The sequence below is a fragment of the Salvelinus fontinalis genome, chromosome 27, assembly GCF_029448725.1.
Source record: "Salvelinus fontinalis isolate EN_2023a chromosome 27, ASM2944872v1, whole genome shotgun sequence".
Taxonomy (NCBI): domain Eukaryota; kingdom Metazoa; phylum Chordata; class Actinopteri; order Salmoniformes; family Salmonidae; genus Salvelinus; species Salvelinus fontinalis.
In genome coordinates, this window is record NC_074691.1 from 8,065,830 (window position 1) to 8,089,669 (window position 23,840).

The 23,840-nt window shown below is 41.4% G+C and overlaps 2 protein-coding genes across 2 annotated transcripts in view; one reads left to right on the forward strand and one right to left on the reverse strand.

Annotated features, from left to right (window-relative positions):
- Positions 1–7,312: 7,312 nt before the first annotated feature.
- On the reverse strand, positions 7,313–10,546 carry LOC129824959 (5-hydroxytryptamine receptor 1B-like). Its single transcript, XM_055884552.1, has one exon. The coding sequence runs from the start codon at positions 10,007–10,009 to the stop codon at positions 8,861–8,863; it is 1,149 nt and encodes a 382-aa protein (XP_055740527.1). The 5' UTR covers positions 10,010–10,546; the 3' UTR covers positions 7,313–8,860.
- Positions 10,547–17,392: 6,846 nt separating this feature from the next.
- mei4 (meiosis-specific, MEI4 homolog (S. cerevisiae)) overlaps positions 17,393–23,840 on the forward strand; it is a 54,289-nt gene continuing 47,841 nt past the window's right edge. The window contains exons 1-3 of the mRNA XM_055884551.1: positions 17,393–17,805; positions 18,132–18,383; positions 20,527–21,086. Coding sequence (XP_055740526.1) covers positions 17,778–17,805; positions 18,132–18,383; positions 20,527–21,086 — 840 coding nt within the window. The 5' untranslated portion in view covers positions 17,393–17,777. The remainder of the gene's footprint in view (positions 17,806–18,131; positions 18,384–20,526; positions 21,087–23,840) is intronic.

Genomic DNA, 23,840 nt, shown 5'->3' on the forward strand with positions numbered 1-23,840 from the left:
CATACAAATATTTGTTAAGTTAAGTTTGCTGAAAATAAACGCAGTTGACAGTGAGAGGACGTTTCTTTTTATGCTGTGTTTATATATTGAGATCATGTGACAGATCATGTGACACAGGTGGACTTTATTTAACTAATTATGTGAAGGTAATTGAAGGTAACTTCTGAAGGTAATTGGTTGCACCAGATATTATTTAGGGGCTTCATAGCAAAGGGGGTGAATACTCGCACCACTTTTCTGTTTTGAAAGTTTTTGAAACAAGTTTTTTTTTTTTTTTCACTTCACCAATTTGGACTATTTTGTGTATGTCCATTACATGAAATCAAAATAAAAATCAATTTAAATGACAGGTTGTAATAAAACAAAATAGGAAAAACACCAAGGGGGATGAATACTTTTGCAAAACACTGTAGTGTTATACAGATGACATTGCTGAATCATCTTCAAGCTCTTAAATGGTGCACTTATACCATACACATAGTTTGTTGTCTGACAACAGTTCTTCTGCTGTTTTGGGGATTGGGCTATGGTCAAAAGTAGTGCACTGTTTGGGAATAGGGTACTATTTGGGACTGCCTTCCAGCCGGCTGACAAATCTGGAAACAAAAATTATCTGATAGGTTGCAAGATGTAAATAAACCATCACATTGGCCTTGCTATTACCCTCAGACTGAACTTGCTTTTTTTCCTGTTATCAACTCCACAGAAAGAATAGGCTGCATTAAGCCTTTACGTTTGGGGATTCCTCCCTATGATGGCATTACAAGCCCTCCAAAACACTCCCATCAGTACTTTTAAACAGTCCTCGTAAATTGTGAGAAATGATGGAAGTTTTGGCCGAGCTGGAGAGTGGGGAGTTGGCAGCCTCTTCTAACTGATCCATGGATCAGAGAGGCAGTGTGGGACAGAAAGAGACTTCGTCCCAAATGGCACCCTATTCCCTGTATAGTGCACTACTTTTTTACCAAGCTATTCCTTATATAGGCACTACTTTTGACCAGGGCCTGGTCAAATGTAGTGCACTATATAGGGAATAGGGTGCCATTTGGGACACACACGGAGTGGTGGTGCCAGACATAGAAGGGGCTTGGGCTCTGTTTGCCAGATGGATCGACACGACGCTGCTGGCGAGGGTCTCATTACAACGACACGGGGGCCTTCCTAAGATAAAACAGGCATGGGGATCTGAGGAGAGAAATCCAGTCAGCATTCTGGCAGCCCAGCGTGCTCTCTCTCTACCTCGTCCCCTCCTCGCCCCTTACCCTTCAGCCGACCCCTCCCTGGCTTCATCAGAGCGCTATTGTTTGTGCTGTGGCAGAAAATAGCCCTGTCCACCATGCAGCCCAGCAGTGACATAGGAACACTCAAGCAGAGAGGAGAGATTCTGTCTGCTGTGAGCGATGCACCTGTGTGGTGACTAGCCCAAGATGGAGTGGCAGAGTTGGCAGGTGTTGTTGCTCTGTCATTTGGTTATTTCCCTGGTTGTTATGTAGAGCTGCAATTAGAACTTGTGATGAGTTGGAGGAAATGGTAAACAACCATGTTGTGTGAATAAATACAGCCAGTAGAGGTGGTATACTGCTAATGAATGTTTATATACTGTAGGCTAACAGTGGAGCTGATGATCTAAGGGGAGATAGCCTGACTCTTGCTGATCCGAGCGTTCCAATGCAGGAGGGGAGAGGATAAAGACATCTCTTACAGGCACCAAGTGCTGGATGACAGCGAAGCTGAAGAGATTGAGCTTGGCGCACATGTGATAGATGGGCTGCACGAGCCTGCATGAGCTTCTGTGACTGGGGTTTGAATCTTGGCTGTCTGTCACTACGGCAGAAGAGGCTTGGCATGTGAGCCAGCTAAATAATCACACCACTGAGATTACTGGTCCATTTCTAACAGGATAATCCGCTGTGAAAGATGAATGGGGAAGTTATGTAATTGTGAGGGATATTATGGAGCGGGACCTAGCTACAGTACATCAAGCCATTTTCACATGTATCTCTGCATTCACACCTTCAGTGTCTTTTGTAGTATAAAGTAAAAGTAGCCTTGGCTGGCTTGTGAGAGCCAGAAATACTCATAGGAGCAGGAGCCGGTTTCAGTATCATGAGACAGTTTAATGTACAAGTACACCCTCTGGGCAGGAAGGTAGTCTGTCGCAGGGCCTTAGCCCCAATCTATTTCCTTGATGCTGAGTGCCAAACGGACGCATCAGGTCCCATTTTGAGGTCTTTGGTAGGACTCGGCCAGATAGAACTCCCAACCTTCCAATCCCAGAGCGGACACTAACCACAAGGCCCCTGACTTGGTCTGTTGCAGTGTATCTGGCATTAATTGTTTTTGCCTCGTCGGAAAAATGTGATTGTTTGGATAGTATACTTTATATTTCCAGTTGAAGTCGGATGTTTACATACACCTTAGCCAAATACATTTAAACTCAGTTTTTCACAATTCCTGACATTAAATCCTAGTAAAAATTCCCTGTCTTAGGTCAGTTAGGATCACAACTTTATTTTAAGAATGTGAAATGTCAGAATAATAGTAGAGAGAATGATTTATTTCAGCTTGTATTTCTTTCATCACATTCCCAGTGGGTCAGAAGTTTACATTCACTCAATTAGTATTTGGTAGCATTGCCTTAAAATTGTTTAACTTGGGTCAAATGTTTCGGTAGCCTTCCACAAGCTTCCAACAATAAGTTGGGTGAATTTTGGCCCATTCCTCCTGACAGAGCTGGTGTAACTGAGTCAGGTCTGTAGGCCTCCTTGCTTGCACACGCTTTTTCAGTTCTGCCCACAAATGTTCTATAGGATTGAGGTCAGGGCTTCGTGATGGCCCCTCCAATACCCTGACTTTGTGGTCCTTAAGCCATTTAGCCTCAACTTTGGAAGTACGCTTGGGGTCATTGTCCATTTGGAAGACCCATTTACGACCAAGCTTTAACTTCCTGACTAATGTCTTGGGATGTTGCTTCAATATATCCACATAATTGTCCTCCCTCATGATGCCATCTATTTTGTGAAGTGCGCCAGTCCCTCCTGCAGCAAAGCACCCCAACAACATGATGCTGCCCCCCCGTGCTTCACGGTTGGGATGGTGTTTTTCGGCTTGCAAGCCTCACCCTTTTTCCTCCAAACATAACGATGGTCATTATGGCCAAACAGTTTTATTTTTGTTTCATCAGACCAGAGGACATTTCTCCAAAAAGCACAATATTTTTCCCCATGTGCAGTTGCAAACCATTGTCTGGCTTTTTTATGGCGGTTTTGGAGCAGTGGCTTCTTCTTTGCTGAGCAGCCTTTCAGGTTATGTCGATATAGGACTCGTTTTACTGTGGATATAGATACTTTTGTATCTGTTTCCTCCAGCATCTTCACAAGGTCGTTTGCTTTTGTTCTGGGATTGATTTGCACTTTTCGCACAAAAGTACGTTCATCTCTAGGAGACAGAACGAGTCTTCTTCCTGAGCGGTATGACGGCTGCGTGGTCCCATGGTGTTAATACTTGCGTACTATTGTTTATACAGATAATCGCGGTACCTTCAGGCGTTTGGAAATTGCTCCCAAGGATGAACCAGACTTGTGGAGGTCTACAATTTTTTTTCTGAGGTCTTGGCTGATTTCTTTGGATTTTCCCATGATGTCAAGCAAAGAGGCACTGAGTTTGAAGGTAGGCCTTGAAATACATCCACAGGTACACCTCCAATTGACTCAAATGATGTCAATTAGCCTATCAGAAGCTTCTAAAGCCATGACATAATTTTCTGGAATTTTCCAAGCTGTTTAAAGGCACAGTCAATTTAGTGTGTGTAAACTTCTGACCCACTGGAAATGTGATAGTGAATTATAAGTGAAATAATCTGTCTGTGAACAATTGTTGGAGAAATGACTTGTGTCATGCACAAAGTAGATGTCCTAACCGACTTGCAAAAATTGTAGTTAGTTAACAAGAAATTTGTGGAGTGGTTGAAAAATGAGTTAATGATTCCAACTGTATATAGTGCTGTGAAAAAGTATTTGCCCCTTCCTGATTTCTTATTTTTTTGCACATTTGCCACATTTAAATGTTTCAGATCATCAAACAAATTTTAATATTACACAAAGATAACCCAAGTAAACACAAAATGCAGTTTTTAAGTGATAGCTTTTTTCCTTTAATAAATAAAATGATCCGAACCTTCATGGCCCTATGTGACAAAGTAATTTCCCCCCCCCCCCTTGTTAAATCATGAATAATCTGTGGTTAATCACATTTTTTGGAAAGCTGAGTTTAATAATCACTAGCCACACCCAGGCCTGATTACTGCCAGACCTGTTGAATCAGGAAATCACTTAAATAGAACCTGTCTGAAGTAGGCCAAAAGATCTCAAAAAGCAAGACATCATTCCGCAATCCCAAAAAATTCAGGAACAGATTAGAAACAAAGTAATAGACATCTATCAGTCTGGAAAGGGTTACAAAGCCAGTTCTAAAGCTTTGGGACTCCAGCGAACCACGGTGAGAGCCATTATCCACAAATGGAGAAAATTTGGACCAGTGGTGAACCTTCCCAGGAATTGCCGGCCTACCAAAATTACCCCAAGAGCTCAGCGACAACTCATCCAAGAGGTCACAAAAGAACCCACAACAACATCTAAAGAACTGCAGGCCTCACTTGCCTCAGTTAAGGTCAGTGTTCATGACTCAACCATAAGAAAGAGACTGGGCAAAAATGGCATCCATGGCAGAGTTCCAAGGCAAAAACCACTGCTGACCAAAAAGAACATAAAGGCTCGCCTGACTTTTGGCAAAAAACATCTTGATGATCCCCAAGACTTTTGGGAAAATATTCTGTGGACTGACGAGACAAAAGTTGAACTTTTTGGAAGGTGTGTGTCCCGTTACATCTGGCGTAAAAGTAACACAGCATTTCAGAAAAAGAACATCATACCAACAGTCAAATATGGTGGTGGTAGTGTGATGGTCTGGGGCTGCTTTGCTGCTTCAGGACCTGGATGACTTGCTGTGATTGATGGAACCATGAATTCAGTTCGTGACCTCAAGCTAAAGCGCACTTGGGTTCTGCAGCAGGACAAAGATCCAAAACACACCAGAAAGTCCACCTCTGAATGGCTTAAAAAAACAAAATGAAGGTTTTGGAGTGGCCTAGTCAAAGTCCGGACTTGAATCCGATTGAGATGCTGTGGTGTGACCTTAAAAAGGCGGTTCATGCTCGAAAACCCTCAAATGTGTCTGAATTAAAACAATTCTGCAAAGAAGAGTGGGCCAAAATTCCTCCACAGTGATATGAAAGACTCATTGCCAGTTATCGCAAATGCTTGATTGCAGTTGTTGCTGCTGAGGGTGGCACAACCAGTTACTAGGTTTAGGGGGCAATTACTTTTTCACATAGGGCCATGAAGGTTCGGATAGCTTTTTTCCTTTAATAAATAAAATTATTACTTAAAAACTGCATTTTGTGTTTACTTGGGTTATCTTTGTGTAATATTTAAATTTGTTTGAGGATCTGAAGCATTTAAGTGTGACAAATGTGCAAAAAAACAAGAAATCAGAAGGGGGCAAATAGCTATATACAGTGCTGTGAAAAAGTATCTTGGCAGTGATCAAGGTGAGCTCTTCAAAAAGATTTTGCTGTGTTTTGTTTGTTTGATGTGGAGGCAGCCTTGCTCGCATTCAATCGGCGGAAAACAGAGCTGGAAACTAAACTCCTCAAACCACCATTCACCCCTATCACAGCCCGATGAACTGAGTCATTTGTAGACCGTGCAAGAGAAATAGGCACTAAAGGCAGAGACTAATAACTTCCTGGCAGGGTTGAATCTCGAGCAGCAATTAATATTGCCCTCTTCATATTAACTTCAGATCAAATACAGTATGTAACCAGAAATGTGTCTCGATTCATCTCACTCTGTTTATATCAAACAAGCAACCTTCAATATCTCAATACTTTCTCAATCCACACCACCCAGAGAAACATTCAAATGACATGCCTTTTGTAATCTAACTTTTGAATTTATACAGATTCCTCTCCTCAAAGGAGGTTTATCTACACAAAATTCACATAACAAAAAGTACAGATGAAGAAAAATGCATTTGGAGCGTACCATTTCTTCTAAAATGAAGTCCACCCCTCTTCATCTTTCTTCATCCATATCCCGTTCAATATGTTTTTTTTGGCTATAGCAAAATAACCAACTACCCACTGAACCTCTGTTCCTGTTTGATAAAGCGACGCGAGTAACCATGGAAACAGTCATCAGAGTGCAGACTTTTAAATGTGTCAAAGTTGGCCTAATCGATCTCAGAAGCAGAGCAGGATATTAATTTTAGACTGGGTAAGAGTAATATTGTTGCCATAGAGTCTGTCTCCCCTAAGCAAAGAGGCTTTTACCTGAGAGCAAAATGTACCACAAGAGGGAAAATGACATTTTTCATATCATAATACAACTGAATCTAATGTACAGAAGGCACCATCCATCCAAAATCCCAGTACGATTCTAAATTGGTCAATTTAGAAGGTGCCCACCGCGTATGTTAATTCTCCTATATACACACACACACACACACACACACACACACACACACACACACACACACACACACACACACACACACACACACACACAGTGGGCAGCTTCTGGCAAAAAAGAAAGAAAAGGATGCCCCATCATCCACACATCCGGTCTCTGACTTTCACATGAATTAATGATTGCCTATATTATTTTGAACAATTAGGATTTGCAATACCGAGCTGTGAGAAGTGCCTTGACGTGATGAGAACAGAAATATTTTAAAAAGCAACACTGATAATGAACCTCGTTAAATGTCATCTGGAGCATTTTCAGCAGTGATGTCCAATAATTCAAATGGTCTTTAAAGTTGTCTTCGATTAACTTATTAACATACCAATAAAAATGGGTGTTCAGTGTTCAAGGAGGTCGTAAACACCTGGCGTATGCCATAACACACTCTACTAGGATTTTAAGTTTGTTACCTGTTTTGTTACAGCATTCAAAAGATGGCTTTATCTCATCTCCACAATTATGAGAAACCGATACAGCAAACAAACGTTATTACTATTTCGACATCATGATTTAACAATATCACACCTCTACAAGCTTTTGGCTGGAATATAGCAGTTGGCCAGCATCATCATATTTACCACAGTCTGTTCTGAATTATAACCTTGCTATGTTATCTAATACTTTGGGCTTTTTAGTTGCATTTCCACCTGACGTATGAAGTGCAAACTCATCATTACCATCCTTCTACCATCTTGTTTTTTTCCAAGGAAAATGGCCATACCCTTAGATTCCATTGAATGTTTTATTTCTTGTATTTCACAATAGCAGAAGTGATTTGGACTCCACTGGGATGGACCTCCACTCGCAGAGTCAATGCAATTACAGTGCATTGCTTATGAGCAGAGAAGCTTTATTGTACAGCATTAGCTAATTCGGATCAAATAGAACCTCCCTTACATGAGTACTTAGCTGTTGCATCTCTGTAGTTTACTGTGGTTGTATTCCTCAAAATGTGATGTTTAACAATCAAATCTCAATGGATCTTCAACAGCGTATTATTTCTGTAAATTCTGTCAATTTTATCTAGCACTTTTAACACATGCAGCCTGGAATGTAAAGGGAACGCTGAGACATCTTTGAAACATTATCAATATGAGAAATGGTACTGTAGGTGAAGAAATGTGTTAGGTGTCTGTATTCTTGTCTGCCATATTTGACTTTGATTGGTATAATTCTACCAACAGCAGCATTTTGTAATACCCAGAAGGTTGCAGCAGAGTGAACTCACAGGTAATTTAAGCAGCTCCATAGCAACATATAACAAAAACGACACAAATAAAAAAAATACACGTTACAATGCATACAGATATAGATACATTGATTGAGGCTTGTTTGATAAAACAAGAGGTCAGCTTATAGTCCAGTTTGAAGTAAACGACCTTATTCACAATAAAATAATAGTCAAATGAATATTTTTACATTGACCATGAGATTAAATGAGAGATGGTGTTTAATCATAAAATCCACGCTAACCTCATTAAAGAGTTGGAACAATTGGTAAACATACAAGAAATGGAACGGAAAAGGTCTCTGTTGGCACCAGGATTTGTGACGTGACTGACTATTATGTTCCTAGGGGGAGGGGCCTTCCCAGGTGGCTCAGAACCTATTTGTGCTTATCATTTCCACATGAGTTAGCCTACAATAAGTATATGTCCCGAATGGTACCCTGTTCCCTACAGTGTGTACTACTTTCGACCAAAAGTAGTGCACAATGTAGGGAACAGGATACCATTTGGGACACATCCTAATCTGTCATACAGCAGGCATTCCATGAATGTTTAAATATTAAACGTTATATCAAGCCTCTGTTCCTCCAAGTTTAAGAGCTATTGATATCCAACACATATTAACCTTGATACCAATAACGCAAAAAGGTTATTGCTGGTTTAGGTTGGAATATGAATTGTATAGCCTGGGTGGGTGGTAATCTCATGACTGACTGCCAATCACAAGGAAGGTTGCAGACTGTATATAGCCTATTTCTGAATAGATCGTTCAATGATGTCAGTGATTAATTAATACATTTTTGCTTTGCAAAATAATCAAGTTTCCAGACTTGCCTGCAGGCCATGTACAGCTTATGAAGTATAATATCATGTTCCTGGGCTTTTTGAAAACATGCTAGATACAATACTGCACATGTTTGCAGGTTGACTACGACTGAGTTAGCTAACATGCTGTAATTATTGGAGAGCTGCAGTTTGTGGTGCTGCTGACGTAGATGAGTTAAATGAAATGGGTTTGGCACCCTTTGTCTGGTAGGTAGCTTATTTTCAGGACCTGCAACATCTAAAGCGTATTAGTTTGTGGAAAGCCTTTTTGAAATCCTCATTGGACATGGTGTAAATGATGGGGTTAATTAAAGAGTTAAGATAACCCAACCAAGTGAATATGTCAAATAATTCTGGATAGAAACATGACGCACAGACTGAAACCACTAAAGTGTAAATGAAAAACGGTAGCCAGCATATGATGTAAGCTCCGAGAATGATCCCTAAAGTTTTAGTCGCCTTTCTTTCCCTGGCAGCGGAGATCCTCTTCTTCTCCAGGAGCGCGTCGGATACAATGACTTTCACATTGGCAGTTGAGCTATTAGCGTCGCAAGAAGAGGCTTCGTTCGTCCCGTAATTTAGAGAGGTGGTGGATGCCACAGAATGTGTACCCGGTGAGTTTGTTATCAAATGGGCAGAAGTGAGTCTTTTCCCAGGTTTATTAGACGACTGTTTCAAGATTCTCTTTCGGGCTTCCACGTAGATCCTACCGTAAAGGGCTATGAGTAACAAAGTGGGAATATAGAAGGCTCCAAAAGTGGAATAAATAGTGTAGAAAATGTGATCAGTGTTCACGTTGCAAGTGGTAACCTCGTCCGTTTTCACCTGACGCCAGAAGAAGGGCGGCAGTGAGATGGAGATGGCAATCACCCAGGCAGTGGCGATCATCCCCGCTGCGCGCGCTGGTGTGCGCTTCTTGGTGTACTCAACCGCGTCTGTTATTGCCCAGAAACGGTCCAGTGCAATTACGCACAGGTGAAGAATGGATGCGGTGCAACACGTAATGTCTGAAGACAACCATATGTCGCACATAACTTGTCCTAAAGTCCATGTTTGACTCACCGTGTATAGTGCGCTGATTGGCATCACCAATACGGACACTAGAAGGTCTGTCAGGGCGAGTGATGCTATCAGAAAGTTTGCAGGCGTATGCAGTTTTCTGGATTGATAAATAGTAGCAATAACGAATGCATTTGATAATGTTGTTGCAAAGGTTATCAGAGATAATGTAAATGCTAAACCGGCTTGGAAAGCCAAACTATCCTCCTCCTCTCCTTCAGTCGTAACATTTACATTGGTATCATTGGTTGACATATTCCAGAACTCTCCATAAATACAAGAAGTTGGCTTCAACTGACTGGCGCGCTCCATCCTTCGACACTCTTTTGACAGATGTCATTGAGCTTTGAAGGAAAACCCTTCAAAAAGGGAGCACGGGGACTGCTTATCCAACGTAAACGTCGCATTTATTGTCATATTTTCCAGGTTATGCGCAGCTCCATCCCCTTCGGTGTCCATCAGACGCACATTGATTATCCAAAAATCACACGAAAAAAATGTGAACCCTTCTTCTTGAAATATCCTTTGCCTTGACTTCCCATTAATGTACTTTATTGTTTGTTATACATTCAGCTTTTCAATGGAATGTAGATATGAGAACCTTCCCATTCTATCCATTATTGATTGTCGTTAGTTTGCCCAATTAAACGTGCATTTATTAATTATGTAGGCCTATCACAGTATTGATAAAAACATTTAAAGAATGATAATGATCTGTAGTAGTTTGCTTTCTTTATTGTTGTTCTTTGAGCCTGTTAATCCGCTCTCCTAGGCACTGTGCTGGATCTGCGACACTTCAGAAGTTGGGCGCGGGCGAGGCTTCACACTTGGTTTTATAGAGAACGCTCGAGCTGGCAGAACCCTACAGATATCACACTGGTCCTCCTCTCTCTGTCTCTCAAGGCTGAGCAAGTGGTTTCATACACCGGGTCATAATGCCCTTGGGTTTAGTATGAATCATAGCCAGAAAAGGGCTATCATTTGCATATTAAACTATTTTGACATGCAAATATTGTTATGGTATCTGAAATAGGCCTAAATAATAACATAATAAAACATAAATCTTACATTTACAAATGCATTCCGCCACATAACATTGATTGAGATGCAGTGCAACGCCAGAAAAGTGTCAATCAGCACCTTGGATAGCTCCACTCAGGCGGTTCACTGCAAGGACCCTTGCACAGCTCCTCTTCGGAAGTTTGTTACAATGTCATCAGTTCAACCGGGAAAGCCACGCTTTGTGATGATTATATAGTACTTGGATATGTTGTTGGTGATATTATTATAGTCTATACTTAGACTAGGCCTATACGATACTGGTTGTGCTCTGTTCTTTAGAAAATGAAAATACAGGTGATGTAGGGTGTATAATGAATGCCAATGTCAAATGAAAATCAAATCAAATTGGTCGTGTACACATATTTTGAAGATGTTATCGCAGGTACAGCGAAATGCTTGTGTTTCTAGCTCCAACAGTGCAGTGCTATCTAACAATACAAAACAATACACACAAATACAAAACATTTAAATCAAGTAATTAATAAAGATGAGGATGAGCATCCGGAATATAAATATATATGTATATGATGGTGTGTATAGACTTTATGGATAGTATATGAATAGAAAATGTGTGTACAGCAGCAGTTATATAGGATGAGCCTTGACTAGACTACAGTATATTCTGTACATATGAAGTCGGTAAAACAGTATGTATTAAACTATGTACATAGGGCAGCAGTCTCTAAGGTGCAGGGTTTAGTACCGGGTGGTAGCTGGCTAGTAACAGTGACTAAAGTTCAGGGCAGGGTACTGGGCGGAGGCCGGCTAGTGGTGAAGTCTGCTGGCCTGGAGATTAAATCTGGGGCTACATGTCTGCTGAATTTTTTTATTTATTTTATTTTATTTCACCTTTATTTAACCAGGTAGGCTAGTTGAGAACAAGTTCTCATTTGCAACTGCGACCTGGCCAAGATAAAGCATAGCAGTGTGAACAGACAACAACACAGAGTTACACATGGAGTAAACAATAAACAAGTCAATAACATGGTAGAAAAAAAAGAGAATCTATATACAATGTGTGCAAAAGGCATGAGGTAGGCAATAAATCGAATAATTACAATTTAGCAGATTAACACTGGAGTGATAAATCATCAGATGATCATGTGCAAGAAGAGATACTGGTGTGCAAAAGAGCAGAAAAGGAAATAAATAAAAGCAGTATGGGGGTGAGGTAGGTAAATTGGGTGGGTAGTTTACAGATGGACTATGTACAGCTGCAGCGATCGGTTAGCTGCTCGGATAGCAGATTTTTAAAGTTGTTGAGGGAGATAAAAGTCTCCAACTTCAGAGATTTTTGCAATTCGTTCCAGTCGCAGGCAGCAGAGAACTGGAAGGAAAGGCGTCCAAATGAGGTTTTGGCTTTAGGGATGATCAGTGAGATACACCTGCTGGAGCGCGTGCTACGGGTGGGTGTAGCCATCGTGACCAGTGAACTGAGATAAGGCGGCACTTTACCTAGCATAGCCTTGTAGATGACCTGGAGCCAGTGGGTCTGACGACGAACATGTAGCGAGGGCCAGCCGACTAGGGCATACAGGTCGCAGTGGTGGGTCGTATAAGGTGCTTTAGTAACAAAACGGATGGCACTGTGATAAACTGCATCCAGTTTGCTGAGTAGAGTATTGGAAGCTATTTTGTAGATGACATCGCCGAAGTCGAGGATCGGTAGGATAGTCAGTTTTACTAGGGTAAGTTTGGTCGTCCAGTCAGGCCTTTGTATCTAACGATGTATCCTATGATCAATCAATGTAAAATCATAATGGCATTGCCAATCTGCCTGTTTTGGATATCTTTGAGTATGGCATATAAACTTTCTCTGTCTGTCTTTTTGTATCTCCACAAGACGAAAATAGAGAGTTGAGACTGAGATGGGCTTTGTGAACTTTGTTATTAACTTTGTGAATGATTAATATGTTGGTGCATAAATTATAGAAGACGATCTCTGTTAGCGTTCAAATTAGTTATCCTCCCAATCCCTCAAGTCACTATAATAGGGGAAATCAATTGTGCAATGCATATTGAAAAGGTTTGAGTTATCTTTGTGTAAAGAAGTTGAAGCCAACTATGTCTCTACACCAACTGGGGATTTTATAGTTCATTAAGCTTCTTGGATTTTACTCCATTTTATGCCTTAATTCTAAACTCAACTTAACTTTTAAGTGGGTCATTATGAATCTTTATTAGGCAGTCATTTTCAATGAAATGATATCTGGGGTTCATTCTCTTTCCCCAACCCAGGTCTTGAACAGAGTCAAGGATGGGGACTTTATCGAAATCTGCTGAAGAGAATAATCATCCTTATCAGCTAGTGAGAAAAATAAGGTCAAGCGGTTGCTTATTGCATTTCTATTGTCAGAGACACTTTGCAATCGTGTAGAGTTTGCCTTTGCAACATGAAAGCTGATTGTGATATTGAGGTGAGCCTAATGCTAATTATGACTAATGTATAGTGACTGTACATTATCATTAACATCTTCATTAAGTACTAATTTAGAACCTGTTTGTCAGACTGTCTTTGTTTCTTCCTGGCTGTCCCTCCGCCGTCGAAGCTATGCTTTTCCAATCCTAACTGCCTTAACTCCCAGGCTTCCACCCTAAGCCAAATAGAGACATTCAGTGTCTCTACCATCTCAATTGAAATGTGTTGTTTGCTTTTTATGAGCTTTGAAATAATTTTCTGTAATGAAAAGTGCTATACAAGTTAAATAAATTATTATTAATCATAATCAAGTGAATCTGTATTAAAATAGGCTATATCATTCGTATTTATCAAAGCTAGATTGAATGTTTGAAACATGACCTAGAATCCTTTCTTTGTGATGAGAACCCTGAATATCACTGATTTAATTTATTTGATCAAGTCAATACGTTTCTTTCATCAGATCGATTTAGTCTAAATTAGACCATCATTGTGACTGGGACAAAAGTCTTCTCCCCAAGACTTGAGATAAAAAACAGTAGGCCTATGGTGTTCCTGGGAAGTCCATCTTGTATCACTTCACTTGATTACAATGTTAATGTATTTGACTGTAAAAGGCCTACCTGAAGCTGGCAACGGTCTTGTTCCATCATTGTCTGGTATGACAGTGACTTGCAAAAAAATCTGCAACACATTGGCTTGTGAAACGCACACTCGGTAGTCTGAATGAACCAGCAAACTGTCAATCAACACAGGTCGGGTGAGCTAGCGAACAGATTGCTGATTTGCTGTACAGCACAAACGTTAAATTGTAGGAAGAGAGGATTGCCATAATAATGAAATATGCAGCTCCAAAAAAAATTGGTGATCAAGAACATCAATCAATCAAGTTTATTTTATATAGCCCTTCGTACATCAGCTAATATCTCGAAGTGCTGTACAGAAACCCAGCCTAAAACCCCAAACAGCAAGCAATGCAGGTGTAGAAGCACGGTGGCTAGGAAAAACTCCCTATAAAGGCCAAAACCTAGGAAGAAACCTAGAGAGGAACCAGGCTATGAGGGGTGGCCAGTCCTCTTCTGGCTGTGCCGGGTGGAGATTATAACAGAACATGGCCAAGATATTCAAAATGTTCATAAATGACAAGCATGGTCAAATAATAATCAGGAATAAATGTCAGTTGGCTTTTCATAGCCGATAATTAAGAGTTGAAAACAGCAGGTCTGGGACAGGTAGGGGTTCCATAACCGCAGGCAGAACAGTTGAAACTGGGACAGCAGCAAGGCCAGGTGGACTGGGGACAGCAAGGAGTCATCATGCCCGGTAGTCCTGACGTATGGTCCTAGGGCTCAGTTCCTCAGAGAGAGAAAGAAAAAGAGAAGGAGAGAATTAGAGAGAGCCAAGATGTTCAAAATGTTCATAATTTTAGCTGTTTACTTTGCAAGCTCACCAGCAATGGGACAAAATTTACTAGCATATGCCCACTGGTCATTTGGTATGTAACAATTACTTGAAAATTATAATTTACTTATGAAGCTTGCATTTGAAATGTGTTGTTCAAATTATTACTGTGGCGAAGATGCACCATAGGCGCGGCTCTTCACATGCACTCTCCAAACTTCCACCACTGGAAAGTGCTTTATTTGCTCTTGTTGAAATGTTTGCTGTTGCTTTCTATATTTAAATGCATAGGCCCCATGAGATGAATCTATGTTCCATCTAATACTACAATAATTGCTAGCGTTTCATCATTCCATCCCTGTACCGTGTATTGCAACACATTTCTAGTCAATGTTTGATAGGCCTACATAGACATTTCTGTTTCATGTGTGATAGGCCTACGATACATTTCCATTTAGCCAACCATTTGTTACCCTGCTCTGAGTGGGCGCGATGTTTATAGTGCACATGCACATTCGTAAGACTCATGAGGTAAAAGTTATGTTTATTTAATTCAATGTATGGTTTCCTTTGTTTATATTTCCCGGGTTATGCCAGAGTTATGTGCGTCTGTGTCCTCTCTGTCATTTTTGTTGTTCATAAGGAGCGCGAGCCTCAGTGCGCATAGACATATGTAACAGTATAACTTTTAGTACGTCCCCTCGCCCCGACCTCGGGCGCGAACCAGGGACCCTCTGCACACATCAACAACAGTCACCCACGAAGCGTCGTTACCCATCGCTCCACAAAAGCCACGGCCCTTGCAGAGCAAGGGGCAACCCTACTTAATGTCTCAGAGCAAGTGACGTAACTGATTGAAATGCTACTAGCGCGTACCTGCTAACTAGCTAGCCATTTCACATCCGTTACACTCACCCCCCTTTCAACCTCCTCCTTTTCCGCAGCAACCAGTGATCCGGGTCAACAGCATCAATGCAACAGTATAAACTTTACGTCGTCCCCTCGCCCCGACACGGGCGCGAACCAGGGACCTTCTGCACACATCAACAACGGTCGCCCACGAAGCGTCGTTACCCATCGCTCCACAAAAGCCGCGGCCCTTGCAGAGCAAGGGGCAACCCTACTTAATGTCTCAGAGCAAGTGACGTAACTGATTGAAATGCTACTAGCGCGTACCCGCTAACTAGCTAGCCATTTCACATCCGTTACACATAGGCTACGTGACCTGCGCTCCACGCTTTGGAGTCAGAACGTTGAATAAGAGAACATTATTGTTCCATGTATGCATGGTGTTTAAATATAATTAATAATCATGAAGTCTGATTAAGACGAATGTACCAATGTATGTGGATGTGGAAATTGCCTTTTACATTGTAGAACCAATGTATTGGTTGTAATTGTCAATCGGGTAATTGTGTGGTCCTGGGGGCCAAGTGCTTATATTATGCAGGCCTACCTGTTTGAGCTCCTGTTAGACAGATTCGATGTGGTTATCTCAAGGGGAGGCTGTTCAGTCTTGCCCTCTAGCTGTGTCCGTTCAGATTGTAACAGGCTTAACCTGTCCTAAGACTATTTCTTTTGGGCTATTGCCCTTGTATATTTGGTAAATCTACTTGTATATTTTGAATGATATGGCGTTTTTACCATTGGATCACCAAGACCTATAAATACATTTACACTATGAGCACGTCAACTTGCCTTCTGCTGATACAAGGTCCCTATTTTAAAATGACATGGGCTAATCAAAATGTGTTGTAGACAAAAGAATGCAACGGGTTGTCTGGTAGCCTCAATAAATATACAAAGATTTGTATTTGAAAAAGTCATTGTATGTATATATATTTTTTTACTAGACTTGAGACTATTAGAATGCATGACTTGGGCTTCACTTTAATCTTGACCTGTTTGTTCTACTTGGGACTCGACTTGAGACTCGGGTCTTGTTACTTGCTTGTGACTCGAATAATAGTGATAGTAGTCCCACCTCTATAATTTCTAAAAGATGGTACCGATAGACTCATATGTATAAATATATATATCAGCTAACCATCCTTAAACCTAATAAGAATAAGGTGGTGTTTTTGGTGTAACAGTAACGTTATACCTTTATGTTTGATTATGTAGAATACCAATTAATCATTATGTGATCATCCGAGACATTGATTCAGCTTTGATCTAACTTTACTAAACGAGCACCATTGTGAGAAGTGGCGGGGTGCTATGGTAGCACTACACCCCCGCAGTCCGCTGAACCGAACAAGCAATTGAAGCGCCCATAGCCTACTCTTTTGCCTTAGACAAAATTTGGTGACGAAAAAACGTCACTGTTTTATGAAAATCTGGGAATATTTGGCCAAGGAAACATTTCTGGTTGGTCTTAAAAAAGTTAGGAAAGGAGACTTTTAAAACGATATTGAGTGAAGTAGCAGCAAATATGTTGAATGAGCATCTAATAAGGATGGAGAGCCTCACATGTTTGACTAATTTACCTTATATCTTTCAGTTTAATACGGCTATTTACTTACTTTTGTAGCTCTTCACCAAAAGCACGCTAGTTAGGCCCAACTGTCCTTTCCAACCTTAACTAAAGGACTTGAGATATATGATTGGTTGACGATGGGCCTATGACGTTACCCTACGTCTCGTCTTGCGCTGCACAGCATATCAGATCTCAACAATGATTGGAGATGCGTTTAACATCACCAGTAAGCTTACGCTACCACATCCTTGTGGTATATATTTTAATACGCGCAACGCGACTGCAAGAGGGGTCTGAATGTCTGACTGAAATACGGGACAAATTATATAGATTTTTTTCTAAATTAGTGGCGTTTGATTGTTCGGTTGCGGGACAAAGGGCCAAAATGCAGGACTGTCCCGCAAAACCCAGGACACATAGTCACACTTCAATTAATAAGTTGAATTACGCAACATATCGCAGGTTTGGTCAGTCTCATGCACACGCGCTTTTATATGATTGACAGCGATCATCATGCGCGAGAGGCTACCTACTGGTAACAATGGCCTAGTTAGCCACCGAAAGTGCTCGTTCGGGAAGGCATCATATCTGATATTTTCACAACACAACGAGAACAAGAGTAACTAGGGTTACTAGCCAAGTTAGCTAACTATATGAAGTTAGTAAAAATACCAATACCTTGGGGTAATCCGCCTCAGGTTTTTATGAACTCGGCTTGAATGATGGAGCGAAATCCTGCTACCAATGGTAAAATTGCGTAGCTAACTTTGGCTAGCTAGCTTGTTAGTGTGATGTTGTGTTTGCCTGCTTGTTCGTTTTAACGCAAGGTGTGTTTACCATTCTCCAATGTTAGGCAGCCAATTATCGTGACATTGATGGGCTAGCTAGTTAAGCTACTTCTTGCAAACATTGGGCAGACGGTTAGCTGCTAACGTTAGCGCCAATATTGTCGAGGAAGATGGCTAATTGCGCATAGGCGGGAGTGTCTGGTGTCGAACGAGACTAGAAGATGCATAGCTAACGTTAGCTAGCTAAATGAACACAACAATATGATTGTTTTCCCTTGCTTTCAGGGACAGACACCGCGGAATGGGGTCTTAGAAAAGCTAAACTTGTCGTGGCCGTTGCCATAATAAAGAGTAAACCTCACGGGATAAGTGGTCGGAAGCATGCGGAACATTTGGCCAACAAGCTGAATAGCCAGACTGAGGACTGGAAGACCAAAGCCCAGAGGCTGCAGGAGGAAGTGCTCAGAATGCGTCAAAAGCTCCTTCTCTCCCAGATGCTCTCAAAGCCAAAGAACACCAGTGGAACAGAAGCTGGTGGTGGGTCTCATTCATCCTCTGCTAATGTGTAACTAGCTATACCTCAGTCCTTTTAAAGTGTGACTAATAACATATACCCGATGCTAGACATTTCATTTAATAAAAGTGTGTATTCTATTGGTCAATCACATGTGAATACAGTATACTCAGTAGGTCCATTGTACTTTAGGTCTGCTGGATAGGACCAGAGCAATGCATTTAGAATTAGATATATCTGTGCCTCTGGATAGGACTACAGCAGTGTACTGTCAGTAAATAGCCTCCCAGTTTTATTATTTTGTTCAATTGATTAACAGCAGGATTCATGCTCATTTAAATGTAGCATATTTTCAGTTAGTAAAGGACTGCTCAGCATGGATTGTAATGTCTACATGAGGAGTGGAGCCTAATTTTCATACCTTACCATACGTTTTGAGAATGACACATATGAATTTCCACAAAGTTTGCTGCTTCAGTGTCTTTAGATCTTTTTGTCAGATGTTACTATGGAATACTGAAGTATAATTACAAGCATTTCATAAGTGTCAAAGGCTTTTATTAACAATTACATGAAGTTGATGCAAAGAGTCAATATTTGCAGTGTTGACCCTTCTTTTTCAAGACCTCTGCATTCCACCCTGGCATGCTGTCAATTAATGGACCCAAAATATCAATGTTTTGTTCCCCGAGCCACTTAGTTATCACTTTTGCCTTATGGCAAGGTGCTCCATAATGCTGGAAAAGGCATTGTTCATCACCAAACTGTTCTTGGATGGTTGGGAGAAGTTGCTCTCGGAGGATGTGTTGGTACCATTCTTTATTCATGGCTGTGTTCTTAGGCAAAATTGTGAGTGAGCCAACTCCCTTGGCTGAGAAGCAACCCCACACATGAATGGTCTCAGGATGCTTTACTGTTGGCATGACACAGGACTGATGGTAGCGCTCACCTTGTCTTCTCCGGACAAGCTTTTTTCCGGATGCCCCAAACAATCGGAAAGGGGATTCATCAGAGAAAATTACTTTAGCCCAGTCCTCAGCAGTCCAATCCCTGTACCTTTTGCAGAATATCAGTCTGTCCCTGATGTTTTTCCTGGAGAGAAGTGGCTTCTTTGCTGCCCTTCTTGACACCAGGCCATCCTCCAAAAGTCTTCGCCTCACTGTTCGTGCAGATGCACTCACACCTGCCTGCTGCCATTCCTGAGCATGCTCTGTACTGGTGGTGCCCCGATCCCGCAGCTGAATCAACTTTAGGAAACGGTCCTGGCTCTTGCTGGACTTTCTTGGGCGCCCTGAAGCCTTCTTCACAACAATTGAACCGCTCTCCTTGAAGTTCTTGATGATCCGATAAATGGTTGATTTAGGTGCAATCTTACTGGCAGCAATATCCTTGCCTGTGAAGCCCTTTTTGTGCAAAGCAATGATGATGGCACGTGTTTCTTTGCAGGTAACCATGGTTGACAGAGGAAGAACAATGATTCCAAGCACCACCCTCCTTTTGAAGCTTCCAGTCTGTTATTCAAACTCAATCAGCATGACAGAGTGATCTCCAGCTTTGTCCTCGTCAACACTCACACCCGTGTTAACGAGATAATCACTGACATGATGTCAGCTGGTCCTTTTGTGGCAGGGCTGAAATGCAGTGGAAATGTTTTTTGGAGATTCAGTTCATTTGCATGGCAAAGAGGGACTTTGCAATTAATTGCAATTTATCTGATCACTCTTCATAACATTTTGGAGTATATGCAAATTGCCGTCATACAAACTGAGGCAGCAGACTTTGTGAAAGTTAATATTTGTGTCATTCTCAAAACTTTTGGCCACGACTGTATTATTGAACTGAAGGCCATTGTGGCCAATGAGCGTCTTGCTCATTAATGAAGTTGAGCATCATGGACACACAAGATTGTTTTGGAAACAAGGCCCATTGATGTGCAAAACAAGTAAGAATTAGACCTATATGAAATTACACAAGGTGGTGGTGAATTACTTAAAAGGCGAGAGAAACATAATTGAATGGAGTTTAATGACAAAGCTAATTGTGTGTGAACTGAGGTTGTTTTAATTTTAGGGCCTAATGCTTAATTCAGTGACACAGAGTATAATGAAGCTGACAATGAGATGTGCATAGTGATGAAGCTCATGTCCTACTTGGTGCAACCTGCAGGAGATGGCTTCATGGACCTGCTCTGTCAGGACTTGGTGAAAGATCCGCTCAACTCAGACATGGACTCCGGCTGTGGGATGGAGAACAACACAGAGACACTTCTGCCCACTCAAGACTCTGCAGAACCCAGTGCCCAGCCAGCCTTCCCACCTGTCACCACCACACCCCCCCAGATCCCATTCTACAGCCTGTGTGAGGCAGACCCTCGTGGGAAGGCCATGCTGCTCCACATGCAGTTTCTCCAGAGCCTGTGTGGGCTGAACAGGGTGGAGTGGGAGGCAAGGGGTGCGGAGGCTGGAGGGTTTAGCCTGGACAGGGACAAGGACAGGTCCGTGGTGGCAGACTCGGTGTGCCAGCTGCTGTCCTGTGTGGTGTCAGCTAGTAGGGATGACAGACCCCTGCCTCCACGCTCACTGCTCCTGCAGGCGTCCAGGGTGGCGGCCCAGGCAGTGGATCATTGGCTCTCCCACAGACAGCCCTCCCAGCTATTTGTGACAAGCATGGAAGATTCCCTGAAAGAGCTCACTGATGTTCTATTACGCAACGGCCAGCTCAACAGGGTAAGAGAACATAATGCATATCGTAGCGTATTAATGACAATATGTTTTACAGTATTATATTTGTGTAGGTGTTTAATACATACTTCCTTTAGTAGGTAACACCAGACATTAAATTCCAAAGCGAGAGGTTCTCAGTCCAAGTCTCACTTACATTTTGGATGATCATTGCATGGCTAAATGTAATATCAAGTTGACCTAAGATTGATGAGTTCAGTGGTTCTTAGTATGCAGTCCAGAATAACAGCCTGTATGTTTCATTACCCTCAGAAAGAAATTACAGTCATCAGTGGCATTGAGGTTTATAAATGATCATATCACCAGCTGACTGGTTTTCTGATTCACGCCCCTACCTTTAAGGTATCTGTGACCAACAGATGCATATCTGTATTCCCAGCCATGTGAAATCCATAGATTAGAGCCTAATTAAATTATTTCAATTGACTGATTTTCTTACATGAACTGTAACTCAGTAAAATCTTTGAAATTGTTGCATGTCGCATCTATATTTTTGTTCAGTGTAAATTGAAGACAGACACTTTTCTGTTTTAATGCACAGTAACATTAATATACACTTGAGACTGTAGGAGGAAGGAAATGAGAGCATGGAGAAACAAGTGAGATAAAATGGGGAACGCCACCACACCCACTGTTATGACTAATCATAAGATATGACTGGCAGCACCAATACTTATTAGCTTCTGAGGGGACAGACAATCACCTTAGTGTCAGCAGGCTTGAATAAAGGCTGTCACAGTTGAGTTGTGAAGGGCGTGTTGTCCCTTTCCGAATAAAGATTAATAGGTGGGAGGTTATATGTTGCTTTTAGGCCAATTGTTATTACAAATCTAGCCACAAGTCACTTTGGATTTCCTGAAAAACTGCTTGAAAGATTCTTACCTGGCGCTAAAGCATTATGGTGATTATGTTATACCAAACAACTTCCAGTAGTTGGACCATTGGTTGAGAGGCTGCTGAATCATAGTTATTTTGGTGACCAGATTATATGAATGGCCAGAAATGTTCATGTTAATCTCGACTGGAACCCAGAAACAAATCTGTCACCAGAGACTAATGTGTCATAACATTTACATTATCCCCAAATAGACTGAATGCTGTCCGTATAGGCTAGGTCAGGGATGGGCAACTTTGATGGGGGTGGGGGCCACAATTAATCTGAATTCATCACGAGGGGCTGCAGTTGTGCTGCCAACACGCCCTGACCGTGATTACTATAAGTTTAGATATATGGCCGCTAGACTAACAATCTACATTTTTTAGCTGATATGGGCTAGTTGAGTGACTCTCACTGATTGACATAACAAGATAAAAACTGCTGATGCACAAATTTCGAAATTGCACCTTGTGTATTCTACTATTCTAACTCGCAACAGTAAATTGAGACCCGAACTGAGTAAAAAAAGTAAGATATTTTGTATTCTTTTTTGGGGAGGGGGGGATTGATCCGAGGGCGATCAAAAGTTGCCCATCCCAGGACTCGGTCATTGTGATGCGTGTAAATAATGTATAGATTGATTTCCATTGGGAGCTCTCAAACATGTCTGGCTAAAGTTCTGTTAGATATTTGCAAACACTGTATCCCAAGTGCCACCCTACTCCTTTTTTAGTGCACTACTTTTGACCAGTGTCCACGATCAAAAGTAGTGCACTGTATAGGAAATAGAGTAGCATTTGTGACACCTAGCACGCTTTGGTCTCTGCCTCTTTAGCATGTCCTCAAGGTTACTGTTATTTAGAGGGACGGTAGATTGATGACCAGTCAGTCAAGAGGGAAACATATAAGCTAGAAGTCAGCTTAATGTCAGTCAAGGAGGAACAGTCACGGCTGCTCTAGTCTAGAGAGTACATCATGTTTTCCCAATTGTAATACAGTGTGTACAAAACCCTCACAGCCATGTTGCCTGCACCTGCCACCTGCTGCCAGTATTTCAAAGTGGAATAGCCTAAATCATTGCAATGGTTTCTGCATCACCAGTATTCACACAGTTTGAGGCAGTCTGGGACAGTTTATTCTCAAGTGCAAACTACTCAATGACCGTTGTTGAAAGGTTAGAGAAGTTATGATATCAAATTAATTGACATCAAGTTTCCTTATGAATATAATATAATGTATATATAGTTCCTTTAAAAAATAAATCAGTCAATTTGTCTCTGTTAATCAAATCAAAGTCTGAAAGTTTGGATAGGGATTTGTTTGTTTGTGGAAAACCCTCACAAAGTCTCTGAGAAGTTTCCTTTCCATTATGCACTAAGCTGGTGTTTGGCTGAGTGTTGGCAAAGTGTAATGCTTTGACAAATAGGATCAATGTTTGCTATTATGCCATGACTATTAAAATCTCATGTTCATAAAAAGACAAGGGAGGAAAGCTAACTTTGATTTATCTTAATATAGAGATCAATTGGCTGTGTCAAACTATCACAATTCTGAAATATTTTAAACTTGTCAGGTGCCCATGGGCATCAGCAACAAGCCAACATGTTGGCGTGAAGTGGTGCAGCATGGTTGAGTGGACCTGCAATTTAGGACTGCGTAATACATTGATTGTTAAGTCACTTATAATGAAAACAGAACAAACAAGTGCCCGCAGGGAACCAATTTTAGGAGGCTCTCAAACTCACTCCAAGCTGGTGTTCTCACTACTTTGGTCCAATAGTTTCTGGTGTAAAATACAACAATAAGAAAGTCCGAACTAAAGTGGCTCGTTCGGAGGAGAGCACCATACAATAACGCTGTAA

Bases quoted from the DNA above. Each gene is read 5' to 3' on its own strand.
- LOC129824959 (XM_055884552.1), bottom strand. From the start codon at position 10,009: ATGGAGCGCGCCAGTCAGTTGAAGCCAACTTCTTGTATTTATGGAGAG.